The sequence below is a fragment of the Girardinichthys multiradiatus genome, chromosome 13, assembly GCF_021462225.1.
Source record: "Girardinichthys multiradiatus isolate DD_20200921_A chromosome 13, DD_fGirMul_XY1, whole genome shotgun sequence".
In the NCBI taxonomy this organism is placed as follows: Eukaryota; Metazoa; Chordata; class Actinopteri; order Cyprinodontiformes; family Goodeidae; genus Girardinichthys; species Girardinichthys multiradiatus.
In genome coordinates this window covers 6,204,341-6,220,017 of record NC_061806.1, presented here as the reverse complement: position 1 = coordinate 6,220,017, position 15,677 = coordinate 6,204,341, and the positions used below count along the sequence as shown (strand labels likewise).

General features: G+C 40.0%; 1 protein-coding gene across 2 annotated transcripts in view; it reads left to right on the top strand.

Annotated features, from left to right (window-relative positions):
* gtf2h4 (general transcription factor IIH, polypeptide 4) overlaps positions 1-14,640 on the top strand; it is a 46,148-nt gene extending 31,508 nt beyond the window's left edge. For both annotated transcript variants that reach the window (XM_047384781.1, XM_047384782.1), the window contains exons 10-14: positions 2,274-2,404; positions 5,196-5,243; positions 5,358-5,436; positions 8,004-8,065; positions 14,442-14,640. In XM_047384781.1, the coding sequence (XP_047240737.1) occupies positions 2,274-2,404; positions 5,196-5,243; positions 5,358-5,436; positions 8,004-8,065; positions 14,442-14,552 (431 nt within the window). In that variant the 3' untranslated portion in view covers positions 14,553-14,640. The remainder of the gene's footprint in view (positions 1-2,273; positions 2,405-5,195; positions 5,244-5,357; positions 5,437-8,003; positions 8,066-14,441) is intronic.
* The last annotated feature ends 1,037 nt before the right edge of the window (positions 14,641-15,677 follow it).

The following is a 15,677-nucleotide window of genomic DNA, read 5'->3' as shown; positions in this document are numbered from 1 at the left end:
TGTAATGTAGAGCTGTGTGTCATCAGTATAGTTATGAAAATGAATGTGATGTCCCCTGATGACACAACTCAATGGCATCATATAAAAATTGAAAAGTTTGGTACCTAAAATTGAGCCAGGTGCAAAATTTTAGTTTAGATAATGACATTCCAGTTAACAATTTCCATTGTTTAGGAAAGAATTGTCTGTTACTGCGATATGTGTTAAACTACTTAAAGGCAGTTCCATAAATTCCAATCTGTCTGAGTCTGTCTACTAGGATGGTGTGGTCAGCAGGATCAAAAACTTCATTACGGTCTATTTATACTTGTGCTGCATGTTTGTTTTGATCCATATTACAGGTCCTTCTCAAAATATTAGCATATTGTGATAAAGTTCATTATTTTCCATAATGTCATGATGAAAATTTAACATTCATATATTTTAGATTCATTGCACACTAACTGAAATATTTCAGGTCTTTTATTGTCTTAATACGGATGATTTTGGCATACAGCTCATGAAAACCCAAAATTCCTATCTCACAAAATTAGCATATCATTAAAAGGGTCTCTAAACGAGCTATGAACCTAATCATCTGAATCAACGAGTTAACTCTAAACACCTGCAAAAGATTCCTGAGGCCTTTAAAACTCCCAGCCTGGTTCATCACTCAAAACCCCAATCATGGGTAAGACAGCCAACCTGACTGCTGTCCAGAAGGCCACTATTGATACCCTCAAGCAAGAGGGTAAGACACAGAAAGAAATTTCTGAACAAATAGGCTGTTCCCAGAGTGCTGTGTCAAGGCACCTCAGTGGGAAGTCTGTGGGAAGGAAAAAGTGTGGCAGAAAACGTTGCACAACGAGAAGAGGTGACCGGACCCTGAGGAAGATTGTGGAGAAGGGCCGATTCCAGACCTTGGGGGACCTGCGGAAGCAGTGGACTGAGTCTGGAGTAGAAACATCCAGAGCCACCGTGCACAGGCGTGTGCAGGAAATGGGCTACAGGTGCCGCATTCCCCAGGTCAAGCCACTTTTGAACCAGAAACAGCGGCAGAAGCGCCTGACCTGGGCTACAGAGAAGCAGCACTGGACTGTTGCTCAGTGGTCCAAAGTACTTTTTTCAGATGAAAGCAAATTCTGCATGTCATTCGGAAATCAAGGTGCCAGAGTCTGGAGGAAGACTGGGGAGAAGGAAATGCCAAAATGCCAGAAGTCCAGTGTCAAGTAGCCACAGTCAGTGATGGTCTGGGGTGCCGTGTCAGCTGCTGGTGTTGGTCCACTGTGTTTTATCAAGGGCAGGGTCAATGCAGCTAGCTATCAGGAGATTTTGGAGCACTTCATGCTTCCATCTGCTGAAAAGCTTTATGGAGATGAAGGTTTAATTTTTCAGCACGACCTGGCACCTGCTCACAGTGCCAAAACCACTGGTAAATGGTTTACTGACCATGGTATAACTGTGCTCAATTGGCCTGCCAACTCTCCTGACCTGAACCCTATAGAGAATCTGTGGGATATTGTGAAGAGAACGTTGAGAGACTCAAGACCCAACACTCTGGATGAGCTAAAGGCCGCTATCGAAGCATCCTGGGCCTCCTTAAGACCTCAGCAGTGCCACAGGCTGATTGCCTCCATGCCACGCCGCATTGAAGCAGTCATTTCTGCAAAAGGATTCCCGACCAAGTATTGAGTGCATAACTGTACATGATTATTTGAAGGTTGACATTTTTTGTATTAAAAACACTTTTCTTTTATTGGTCGGATGAAATATGCTAATTTTGTGAGATAGGAATTTTGGGTTTTCATGAGCTGTATACCAAAATCATCCGTATTAAGACAATAAAAGACCTGAAATATTTCAGTTAGTTTGCAATGAATCTAAAATAAATGAATGTTAAATTTTCGTCATGACATTATGGAAAATAATGAACCTTATCACAATATGCTAATATTTTGATAAGGACCTGTACATGTGAGGTTACATGTGAAGTGTTTGGTGATAAAAATAGGTGAGGAATTCTGACGATTCAAGCCTTAACTAAAAGTCTCAACATGGATCTATAGTTCGCCCCTCATCCAAGTTGATGCGTGTCAAATACATATTGAATAAAGAATATAATGACTTGGCTAATGAGCCAAAAAGAAAAATAACTTCAACAAAACAATGTTTTATTTTTTCACCTTGAAGAGAAGTTTCTTTTACAAACTAAATTATTTTTTTCTTCAGGGGACAAAACTTCATTCATTCCTATTTAATCTATTCTCACTTGTTTCTGTTTTTTTCTTTTTCAGATTCAGAACTTCAGATTGCTCTGGTGGCTCTGTTCAGTGAAATGTTGTATCGCTTTCCCAATGTAGTGGTCGCACAGCTTACAAGAGAATCCGTTCAACAGGCCATTGCTAATGGGATCACTGCTCAACAGGTACTTGCCTGTGTATGCAACGTCAGACACAGACATGCAGAATAATAATACAGGGAGAGTTTACGTTATTGAACGGGAACAAATGCAGAGCCCGATCAAGAGCCTTTCTGTGCTCTCTGTTTTTTCAACTTTATCTTTTAAAATTACTTTCTGTTATTATTACCTGCCAGTTGTTCTCCACAGAGTAGAGGTTCTATTGATATGAGCATGTAATGCAGACACTACTAAAATTAAACAGTCCTCTTTTTTTTCTTACAGGGATTCAATCAATAAATACAAATTCTGTTTAGTGCTGCATGCGAAATATTTATAAAAAAAATTTTTAAAAATTTAAAATCTTTAACATACACTCACCGTCCACTTTATTAGGTACACCTTGCTAGTACTGGGTTGGACCCCCCGTTGCCTTCAGAACTGCCTTAATCGTTCATGGCATAGATTCAACAAGGTACTGGAAACAATCCTCAGAGAGTTTGGTTCATATTGACATGATAGCATCACACAGATGCTGCAGACTTGTCGGCTGCACATCCATGATGCGAATCTCCTGTTCCACCACATCCCAAAGGTGCTCTATTGGATTGAGATCTGGTGACTGTGGAGGCCATTTGAGTCCAGTGAACTCATTGTCATGTTCAAGAAACCAGTCTGAGATGATTCTTGCTTTATGACATGGTGCGTTATCCTGCTGGAAGTGACCATCAGAAGATGGGTACACTGTGGTCGTAAAGGGATGGACATGGTCAGCAACAATACTCAGGTAGGCTTTGGCGTTGACACGATGCCCAATTGGTACTAAGGGGCCCAAAGTGTGCCAAGAAAAGATCCCCCACACCATTACACCGCCACCAGCAGCCTGAACTGTTGATACAAGGCAGGATGGATCCATGCTTTCATGTTGTTGACACCAAATTCTGACTCTACCATCTGAATGTCGCAGCAGAAATTGAGACTCATCAGACCAGGCAACGTTTCTATTGTCCAATTTTGGTGAGCCTGTGTGAATTGTAACCTCAGTTTCCTGTTCTTAGCTGATAGGAGTGGCACCCGGTGTGGTCTTCTGCTGCTGTAGCCTATCCGCCTCAAGGTTCGACGTGTTGTGCGTTCAGAGATGCTCTTCTGCATGCCTTGGTTGTAACGAGTCGTTATTTGAGTTACTGTTGCCTTTCGATCAGCTCAAACCAGTCTGTCCATTCTCCTCTGACCTCTGGCATCAACAAGGCATTTGCGCCCACAGAACTGCGCTCACTGTTTTTTTTTTTTCCTCTTTTTTGGACCATTCTCTGTAAACCCTAGAGATGGTAGTGCGTTAAAATCCCAGTAGATCAGCAGTTTCTGAAATACTCAGACCAGCCCGTCTGGCACCAACAATCATGCCATGTTCAAAGTCACTTAAATCACCTTTTCTCCCCATTCTGATGCTCGGTTTGAACTGCAGACCATGTCTACATGCCTAAATGCAGTGAGTTGCCCTGGGATTGGCTGATTAGAAATTTGCATTAACAAGCAGTTGGACAGGTGTATCTAATAAAGTGGAAGGTGAGTGTAAGCAGGTCATTTTATTTATGGTACTACAAGAAAATAGACACATATAAGGCTACACACAGACGGTAACCAAACAATGGAGACTTTAAATTAGTAGATTAGGTTATCATAATCCAAAAGAAATAAAGATGTCGTCGTAAAAAAAACGTATTGATCTGGCATAAATAGAATGTAACAATGTAAAATCTTTTTGTGAGATGTTGTGTTAATGGGCATGATTGTCAATTACACACATTTATTAACGTACTTTCCAAAACCTACAGAAACTAAAAGTGGTTTAAAATGATTTTTCTAACTTTCTCTGTCTTTATTGTTATTTAAGAGACACTTTAAACCTGCACAATATTGGGAACATAACTAATTGCAAAGCTATTATTGAAAATACACAAAAAGATATAGATTAATGCACATTTTAACTTTTTTTTTTTTACCATTATACAATGTACAGTGACCTCCATTCTGTAAGCCTTTGTATACCAGCCACTAAAATACACATTAGGTCCATCAAACTGACCTAATAGATTATTGATATAGTATCCATACAAATATTGTATCATACAGTCCTTTACACTTGCAATATTGATACACTGATATTGCAATGATGATTGTGATTGGATGTCTTATTAGGTTCTACTAAATATATGGAAAAACAAATTGGGTAAGAATTATTTTTGGAGTTAAAGATAAAAAATGTGGCCACGACTTTCCAAACACTCATGTTGTTTTTTCTTTGTGCTGCGTTGTGTCACTGCTGAAGAATAATACACATCTTTTTTCTTTAAAGGAAAACTGTTCTGGGAAGATTTTCTAATACTTTTTATTATACACGTTTTACAAATGCATAAGCCGGGGATGATTTAAAGAAATTTATTAGAAATTCTAAACAAATAATAAAATGTCTGACTTGGCTTGGCATCAGAGATATTAACACAACAATGTGTTCATATTTAGCTGAGTAAAGTATTTTTTGGATATGAATTGGAAGATTTTTTCTTTTAAAGTCATTGCGTACCGGTACAATATAAACTAGAAAGATTAAAAAATTATTTTTAGCATGTGGACTGTGTTCTGTTAACCACAATATCTATTCACCAGAGCATTCTTGCATGTCTTTTGAAAGGTAAATTGTACACAATAAGCAAGTTTTTACCAAAAAAATCAGAATTTAATGTAAAGACTAAGAAAAAAAATGCAGTTGCACATGGCACCTTTTATATTGTGCTGTTTTGCCATTGTGTTTTATTAGATCATCCACTTTCTAAGGACCAGAGCTCACCCAGTGCTGCTCACACAGGTACAGCCATCCTTCCTGTTGTTGTGGGAGTCACTTTTAAAGAAAGAAAATTTGCCCTGCTGAAGTTTTAAGGATCCGCACAAGACCTCCATTATGTATCCATGTGTTTTTCAGACCCCAGTGCTGCCTCCAACCATAACAGATCAGATCAGACTGTGGGAGCTGGAGAGAGATCGGCTGCAGTTCACGGAGGGTGAGTGTGGTTACCCCACAAGGCAGGATACTGTTAAGCCCCTTCTCCCTGGACTCTGGCCACCTCCAATCTACTTGGGCGACTGTGGCTCAGTAGGAAGAGTAGTCGTCTTGCAATCAGAAGGTTGTGGGTTCGATTCCAGCTTCCTCCTGCGATGTGCCCTTGGGCAAGGCACTTAACCTCAAGTTGCCTACCGATCTGCGTATCGGTGTATGAATGTGTGAGCGTTAGTGAGTGCGATTGGGTGAATGTGGCGCTAGTGTAAAGCGCTTTGAGCGGTCTGTATGACTGGAAAAGCGCTATATAAGTTCAGTCCATTTACCATCTAACTAGCTACAATACAGGCAAACCAATTAATTCTAACAAGCAAGCAGCAGGTCTGACGCTTGGTGTAACGATGAGGTGTAGGCATTTCTTTGCATCAAAGGAGACAGCAGCAGCTCGATGGTGCCGCAGAAAACTGATGAAACTCCCTTTGTTCCCACGGTTATGAAGCGCAGCACAAGACACTGTACCCCCTCCTCCAGCCATCAGTGAGTCCATGCAAACACAACAGGTTTCTTGCAGAGTACAGTGAGGTTCAGTGGAGTGGAACCACACGGTGCTGAAACCTTGAATAGAAAAGAGGCAATACATGCTTTCTTGATATGTTGTCTTGTCCTGTGTTGCTTGAACCTAATTGGTTTTAAATTGGCTGGAAATTCAAACCACCGTCAACCATCATATGACATTTACAGTACCTCCAGCTGTGAATAGCTGTCTGAAGTTTTTTCTACTCTGTTACAACTATGAGTTTAGTTTAACTTGATGTACCATATCTACTGGTGGACTTTAAAAATCCCTGAGTTATTAGCACGGAAATCAGTAGTCCTACACACAAACATCAAGACGTAGCTGGTAAATGTAAGTGGAATGTGAAAGAAATAGTGAGGGAATTGATCTGTCTTGCCCTTTAGAGATTTCATCTAGTAACTAAGGCATTTTTAAGCTTTAGTAGCTCATGAATATGAGCAATTTAAAGGGGGGAAAATGATTATTTGATCCTCTTTAGAATTTATACATTTACCTACTTAAAAAGAAATGAATGGTTTGGAATTTATATGGTTTATTAATTTAAAAATTTTAACAAAGAGTGACATACAATCTAAATAAAAATCCAGAAAAAATACTTCATGTAAGAGTTATAAATAGATTTGCATTTGTTTGAGTGAAAAAGGTATTTTACCCCTTAACAACCACCAATAACCTTCTAAACCTGCAAGGACAAGTTATATGCCAATGAAGCACATAGTCCTGTCCCTTTAAGAAAGTACAATAGTAATCTCTGGTGTGTAATAGACACCTGTCACAGAATCGGTCTCTTTCATTTCAGTCTGTTCGCCATGAGACAGACCAAAGAGCTGTAAAAGGTACAACAACATTATAGACCTGCAGAAGGCTGGGAATGGTCTAAAAGAGCAATAGCAAGAAGGTTGGTGAGAAAGAGAGCGCAGTTGGTTCAATAATTTTAAAATTGGAAAAGTACAGGGTAATAGCCAATCGTGCTCGCTTTGGAGCTAGATTAAAGATCTTATCTTGTGGGGTAAGGATGACTCTGAGAAAGGTGAGGGACTAGGTCAGAATTCCACAGAAGGAGCTTGTTACTGATCTCAGTGAAGCTCAGACCACAGTCACCAAGAAAACCATTGGTAAAACTCTTCACTATAATGGATTGAGCTGCGGTGTCTTCAGGGTTACGTAACTTGAGAAGGCGCATGTATAGGGCTGTCTGAAGTATGAAAGTTAACACCTAAATGATTCACTGAAGGACCGGGAGACTTTTGCGGTCACATGAAAACACAAATCAATTCTTTTGGCATAAGCCTGACTCACCATGTTTGAAGGCAGTTATATTCTGACTATAAACCAAACAACACCATCCCCACTGTGGGAAATGTGGAGGTAGAAATGCAGAATGCTTTTGGATGTTTCTCTGCTAAGGGCACAAGAAGACCTACCCGCATTGAACGAACAATGAATGTTTCACCCACGTACTGTAGGATACCACTCTTCTAATCTTGACTTTGTGAAGTGCCTTGAGATGACATGTGTTGTGAATTGGCACTATATAAATAAAACTGAATTGAATTAAATTGAACTGATCTCAGTCAGAACATTGAAGATGGGTTGAAAATGGAGTTTCCAGCATGCCAAAGTGAGAAGTGAACAAAATCCCTGTATGAACAAACCTCTATGCTTGATAATGAGGGTTTGACTACAAAGTACTTAGTATTTGAGCATCTAATATTTAGTATTTGGTATTACTCAAATACAACTTAATTTTTCACATTTTTTCTTGATTTATTTTTTCCGTATTAAAATAAATCTGCCATTATGTTCCGTTCATGTCTTTTTAATAGGTAAATTTTCAGCAGGGGATCAAACAATTATTTCCAATTATTTCCCCAACTGTATGTTGACTTCTACTCTGAGTTATTGTGAGAAAGAGGATAAGTGATGGTACTCACCTTCAAGATCACATAACCTGTAAATGTGTCGCAAAAAATGTTGCCATGTGTTTTTTTCAGGAGTGCTCTACAATCAGTTCCTGTCCCAAGCAGACTTTGAGGTGCTGCGAGACAGAGCTCAGGTTGGAACTTGCTTTTTGACAAATAATGCCATCATTTTTAAAAATCTATGAGACAGCCCAGTCTCCACATAAAAAATATCTGGTGAAAAGTGATCTCTTAATGTTCTACAGAGTATTTTGAGTCAGATGCTTACAGTCCAACACACACAGAGTCCAAGGAGCTAATCTAACCTCAGTGCTGCAATTTCTTTTAAATATATATCTGCACCCAAAGCCTGCAAGTTGTCTGATGTGATGAGATTCAGAAATTCACTTTGAAAAATGAAATGACCAGCTACTGCAATGTTCATACTGGGACACCAGGCACAATATCCTGTTATCCAGCAACACCCACAGAGTGCCTTCAAGAGAGAGCAGATGCATACAAAAAGCGTTGCTCAAAAGGTGTGAGTTTATCACAAGGGTCTCATAGGTTATGGGAACGATTAGCTTCAGCAAGACATTAAATCATTGGCTTTTCTTTTCTTTAAATTTGCATGACATTTACAGTGCCTTGCTAAAGTATTAGCCCCCCTTGAACTTTTCAACCTCTTGCCACATTTCAGGCTTCAAACATAAAGATATAAAAGTCTAATATTTTGTGAAGAATCAACAACAAGTGGGACACAATCGTGAAGTGGAATGAAATTTATTGGATGTGTCAAACTTTTTTAACAAATAAAAAACTGAAAAGTGGGGCGTGCAATATTATTCGGCCACCTTGCGTTAATACTTTGCAGCGCCACCCTTTGTTGCAATTACAGCTGCAAGTCGCTTGGGGTATGTCTATCAGTTTTGCACATCGAGAGACTGAAATTCTTGCCCATTCTTCCTTGCAAAACAGCTCGAGCTCAGTGAGATTGGATGGAGAGCGTTCGTGAACAGCAGTCTTCAGCTCTTTACACAGATTCTCGATTGGATTCAGGTCTGGACTTTGACTTGGCCATTCGTGTTGGATACGTTTATTTGTGAACTATTCCAATCCAATCCAACTTTATTTATAAAGCACTTTTGCGCCACAGCAGACCAAAGTGCTGTACAGAAACTAGATTCAACACAGCTCATAATACAAACAAAAAACAACTAATTTAAACAAAACACAACACCTTACACAATGTCAAAAGCCAAAGAAAACAAGTAGGTTTTAAGATGCGTTTTAAAAACAGACAGTGAAGAGGACTGTCTGAGTTGGAGGGGCAGCTCGTTCCAAAGTTTAGGAGCTGCTGCAGCAAAAGATCGATTTCCCTTTAGTTTAAGTCTGGTCTTAGGGACCCTCGGGAGCAGTTGATCAGCTGATCTAAGGGAGCGGGAGGGATTATAGGGATGCAGCAGATCGGCTAGGTAAGGTGGGGCTAGGCCATTCAGAGATTTAAAAACAAATAAAAGTATTTTAAAATGGATCCTAAAAGGCACAGGCAGCCAGTGAAGTGAAGATGAGATGGGAGAAATGTGCTCATATTTACGTGTGCCAGTTGAAAGCCTCGCTGCAGCATGTTGGACCCTTTGCAGTTGGGCAATGGAGGACCCACTAACCCCCAGATAAAGTGCATTACAGTAATCCAGCCGGGTGGTATAAAGGCATGGATCGCTATCTCAAAATGTCTTTTTGGAATAAAGTATTTTATTTTGGCTATCTGCCTCAAATGATAAAAACTCATTTTAACAACCGACCTGATGTGGTTGTCTAATTTGAGATTGGGATCTATTTCAACTGCTAAATTCCTCACTAACAATTTATTGTACTGAGTCAAGGAACCTAGATTTATAGGGGAGTGACCCGCAGTACCTCCAAAAACCATAACCTCAATCTTGGTTTCATTAAAACTCAAAAAATTAATTGCCATCCAGGCCTTCAGGTCCTCAAGACACCTAAGAAGTGAGTCTATCGCAAACAAATTTGACTTTTTAAGAGGGACATACAGGTCCTTTATGCGTGGCATGGAGGCAATCAGCCTGTGGCATTGAGGTCTTATGGAGGCCCAGGATGCTTCGATAGCGGCCTTTAGCTCATCCAGAGTGTTGGGTCTTGAGTCTCTCAACGTTCTCTTCACAATATCCCACAGATTCTCTATGGGGTTCAGGTCAGGAGAGTTGGCAGGCCAATTGAGCACAGTGATACCATGGTCAGTAAACCATTTACCAGTGGTTTTGGCACTGTGAGCAGGTGCCAGGTCGTGCTGAAAAATGAAATCTTCATCTCCATAAAGTTTTTCAGCAGATGGAAGCATGAAGTGCTCAAAAACCTCCTGATAGCTAGCTGCATTGACCCTGATAAAACACAGTGGACCAACACCAGCAGCTGACACGGCACCCCAGACGATCACTGACTGTGGGTACTTGACACTGGACTTCTGGCATTTTGGCATTTCCTTCTCCCCAGTCTTCCTCCAGACTCTGGCACCTTGATTTCCGAATGACATGCAGAATTTGCTTTCATCCGAAAAAGTACTTTGGACCACTGAGCAACAGTCCAGTGCTGCTTCTCTGTAGCCCAGGTCAGGCGCTTCTGCCGCTGTTTCTGGTTCAAAAGTGGCTTGACTTGGGGAATGCGGCACCTGTAGCCCATTTCCTGCACACGCCTGTGCACGGTGGCTCTGGATGTTTCTACTCCAGACTCAGTCCACTGCTTCCGCAGGTCCCCCAAGGTCTGGAATCGGCCCTTCTCCACAATCTTCCTCAGGGTCCGGTCACCTCTTCTCGTTGTGCAACGTTTTCTGCCACACTTTTTCCTTCTCACAGACTTCCCACTGAGGTGTCTTGATACAGCATTCTGGGAACAGCCTATTCGTTCAGAAATTTCTTTCTGTGTCTTACCCTCTTGCTTGAGGGTGTCAATAGTGGCCTTCTGGACAGCAGTCAGGTTGGCAGTCTTACCCATGATTGGGGTTTTGAGTGATGAACCAGGCTGGGAGTTTTAAAGGCCTCAGGAATCTTTTGCAGGTGTTTAGAGTTAACTCGTTGATTCAGATGATTAGGTTCATAGCTCGTTTAGAGACCCTTTTAATGATATGCTAATTTTGTGAGATAGGAATTTTGGGTTTTCATGAGCTGTATGCCAAAATCATCCGTATTAAGACAATAAAAGACCTGAAATATTTCAGTTAGTGTGTAATGAATCTAAAATATATGAATGTTAAATTTTCATCATGACATTACGGAAAATAATGAACTTTATCACAATATGCTAATATTTTGAGAAGGACCTGTACAGGGGTTGGACAATGAAACTGAAACACCTGTCATTTTAGTGTGGGAGGTTTCATGGCTAAATTGGACCAGCCTGGTAGCCAGTCTTCATTGATTGCACATTGCACCAGTAAGAGCAGAGTGTGAAGGTTCAATTAGCAGGGTAAGAGCACATGTTTGCTCAAAATATTGAAATGTACACAACATTATGGGTGACATACCAGAGTTCAAAAGAGGACAAATTGTTTGTGCACATCTTGCTGGCGCATCTGTGACCAAGATAGCAAGTCTTTGTGATGTATCAAGAGCCACGGTATCCAGGATAATGTCAGCATACCACCAAGAAGGACGAACCACATCCAACAGGATTAACTGTGGATGTAAGAGGAAGCTGTCTGAAAGGGATGTTCGGGTGCTAATGATCTACACTGTCAAAAGCAGCTGTTAGGTCCAAAAGCACAATGATGACAATCACCAGTCAGTTGCTAAAAGAATATAATTAAACACTTTTAAAAGAGCTGATTCAGTGCTGTGGAAAGTTTGAAAACCAGATTGAAAAACCTTGAGGATATTATGCTCTTCAAGAAAACTAAGTAATTGACTGTACACAATTTTCTCAAGGACTATGGAAATAAAAGAAAGCTTGGAAATTGGCCTAAAATTAGCTAAATTAGTGGTGTCTAGTCCAGGTTTTTTAATAAGAGGTTGCACCGCTGCATGTTTAAAATGATCCGGAACCACACCAGAGGACAGACTACTATTAATAAGTTCAAGACAAAATTGTCCTATGGTGGGGAAAACCTCTTTAAAAAGTCGAGGAGGGACAGCATCATTAGAGAATCTGAAGGCTTCAGGTGAGAGATAATCTGGTGAAGAGAAGACAGTCACAGGTTCAAACTTGACAAAAACAGCACAAGCAGGAACATAAATAGAAGGATCATGGGCAGAAGGTAAAATATGGTCTCTAATAGTTCTGATTTTATCTATGAAAAAGTGAAGAAAGTTTTCACAAAGAACAGAGGGAGCATCAATGCAAACAGTTGGTGGAGAATTAATAACCGAGTCAATTATTGTAAATAAAACACGAGGTTTGTGAGAGTTTGACTGGATAACATTTGACAGATATATTCTTTTGGCTTCCATTGTAGATTTGGCTTTATGTTTTGGATCATTGTCTTGTTGGAAGATAAATCTCCATCCCAGTCTCAGGTCTCTTGCAGACTCAAACAGGGTTTCTTCCAGAATGGTCCTGTATTTGGCCCCATCCATCTTGGGGCCATCTTGGGAGCACCTTCTTCCACATGTTTGGTGCGTCTCCCAGGTGGCTTGTGGCAAACTTTAAACGAGACCTTTTATAGATATCTTTGAGAAATGGTTTTCTTCTTGCCACTCTTCCATAAAGGCCAGATTTGTGCAGCGTACGACTGATTGTTGTCCTATGGACAGACTCTCCCACCTCAGCTGTAGATCTCTGCAGTTCATCCAGAGTGATCATGGGCCTCTTGGCTGCATCTCTGATCAGTCTTCTCCTTGTTCGAGATGAAAGTTTAGAGGAACGGCCAGGTCTTGCTAGATTTGCAGTGGTCTGATCCTCCTTCCATTTCAATATGATTGCTTGCACAGTGCTCCTTGGAATGTTTAAAGCTTTGGAAATCTTTTTGTATCCAAATCCGGCTTTAAACTTCTCCACAACAGTATCTCAGACCTTCCTGGTGTGTTCCTTGGTCTTCATGATGCTATCTGCGCTTTGAACAGAACCCTGAGACTATCACAGAGCAGGTGCATTTATACGGAGACTTGATTACACACAGGTGGATTCTATTTATCATCATCAGTCATTTGGGACAACACTGGATCATTCAGAGATCCTCACTGAACTTCTGGAGTGAGTTTGCTGCACTGAAAGTAAAGGGGCCGAATAATATTGCATGCCCCACTTTTCAGTTTTTTATTAAAAACGTTTGGCGCATCGAAATGTGGCAAAAGGTTGAAAGGATCAAGGGGGCCAAATACTTTCGCAAGGCAATGTATAAAGCCAAAGAGATGGCACAGTCAGAAAGGATGGGTTGAGTAAAAACCTGTCAGTAAAAACTGGATTTCACTTCCAACTTCTTGCTCAGTGTTTGAAGTTTCAGATTCTGGCATATATCACATTACATTCTTAAAAAACTCAGAGCGGTTCTCATGAATGATATTTTACATTGTCATTTGATCTAGTTTTTCCTTAGGAGGTTCTGATCTATAATTCAATTCTATATAATTCTTATCCATAACCTTTTCTCTTATTTGATGTATGCTCCCACTGATCAATAACTGTTTCATAAATAACCAAATTAAATTCTCATAAAGTATATATTGCACGAGTGTCCTAAACCCGAGTCTTTGATCAGGGTCATTTGCCATGTTAAAATACAAGGGTCAAGTATTTTGATGTGTTCAACTGATCCATGATTCCTTGTATACAATGAATAATCTTTCTGGTTTTGGCTTTCATTTTAAAACATTTTAGCCTAGCAGCCTGTTATTCTTCACCACTTTTCATTAATCATCTTTTTAATCAAAGTACAGTTTTCTTCTAAACATTGTTGGTAATGATACATTTTACGCACATTTTCAGAAAGGAACATTTTGAATAGGTCTCTTTCAGGCAATGGTTGAATAACAAAGAATCAGCAGCATGCATTTCATGATTGTTGGTTTTCTGTTAATTCTAGTAAATGATTTGCTTTATAGGAATATAGTACTATCAAAGCCAGTGATTCATGTAGTTAGTGGTGTGGCACTGTTGTTATTTTGAACTCAGCTGTATGTTATGATGGGTTAATTGACAACTCTAGCTGTATAAGTTGAAATATATCTTTAGAAACAAAAACAATAAAGCTGTGGATATTTTAGGTAACATTATCTGTCACAGATAATGTTACCTGGAACCCAATACTGAGTTCCAGTATTGGGTTGGAACTCAGTATCGACAAACATCCACACTTACATGACTTGGCCTTAAAAAACAGTCTGGATCAGGACTTACCTAAATGATTGTTGGATTTGAATAAGAGCTAAAAATGTTTTTCCCACACTTCTCCACCCATAACCAATCTCATCGCATTTCCCAACTCGATCCTGCTTTGTCCTTTTTTAGTGAATTTGATCTAAGTGAAATATTGGGACTATTTCTGCTGTACTCCTGTTTAATCAACCTGTTGTTGTTCAGGGCTTGGGCTGTCTGGTGTGGCAGGATGTTGCTCACAGGGTTATGGTTGTGACATCCCATGGACACAGCGAGGTCAAGAGGTTCTGGAAACAGCAGAGGTCTCACACATAATCAGGGAAAGATGCTCACGGAGGAGTGACTCTGTCGATTGGAATCTTGTTCTCTAACATGTTTTTTTTAATAAAATTAATGATCCCTGTTTGTTGCTTGATTTTTGTACGTGTCTGTTCTAGGTATTTTGTACAGTGATTAAACTGTGCCTCTACTCATTAAAGGTACAATCGGACACTTTGTTACACAGTTACATGGCAATCATCATGTATTATAAAATCTCACCAAACCTGGCATTTGTCTTGAAACAGCTTTTACTTCACTCTTATAAAATATTCTTTTATTATGCAAAAAGTTAATCAGATTAGGAACAGCTGTGTAAAAAATTGAAAAACAAATTTGGTGAAACGGTGCATTGCTGGTAGTTGCAGCAATACTACGACAGCAGCCATTAGTCTGCACTATTATATCTGCACCCAAAGCCTGCAAGCTGTCTGATGTGATGGGATTCAGAAATTCCCTTTGAAAAATGAAATAAGAGCTTGAAAACTGAGGAGGGACAGTTGGGCTGGTCCCACCAAGCACAGCCAGTTGTAATCAGAGGACTTTTCAGCAAACTGCTTCCAACAAGAAACCTCTGAATTCAAGAGAATTGATGTCAGAGGTCAGGATATCTGACAGACGAAGGAGAATGTTGAAGCAGAGTCTACAGCCTCGCTGTTCAGAGCGAGGCTATAGACTCTGCGAGGCTATAAATAAGTACCTTTAGATATCAGCAGTTATTAATAATAATCCAAAATCATTATTATTAAAATAAGATAAATTATACTTGCATACGATTTATTTAAGTAAATGTTTCTCTAAAGATTCTAATGTAAAAAAATATGACACCCTAGGTAGTGTCTTCAAGTCTTGAATCATCCCTTGTGTCTGTTGCTACTGCACTGTGCCGTATATATACTGTCCACGCGTCGCAGCATTGGTGCTCTGCCATCTGATGAAAACTGACTTCTCCTGAGTCTGCTGCGTCTCTGTGATAGTGACTGAAATATATCTAAAGAAATATCAGATTCTTTGCTGCGGTCTGTGTTGCTGCCATTGTAGCAGCAATCAGTTTACCTGCAGGGGTTCCCCTGTGACATCATAAAAGTGCAACAAAATCACAAAGGAGTAGTCTGGAAATGC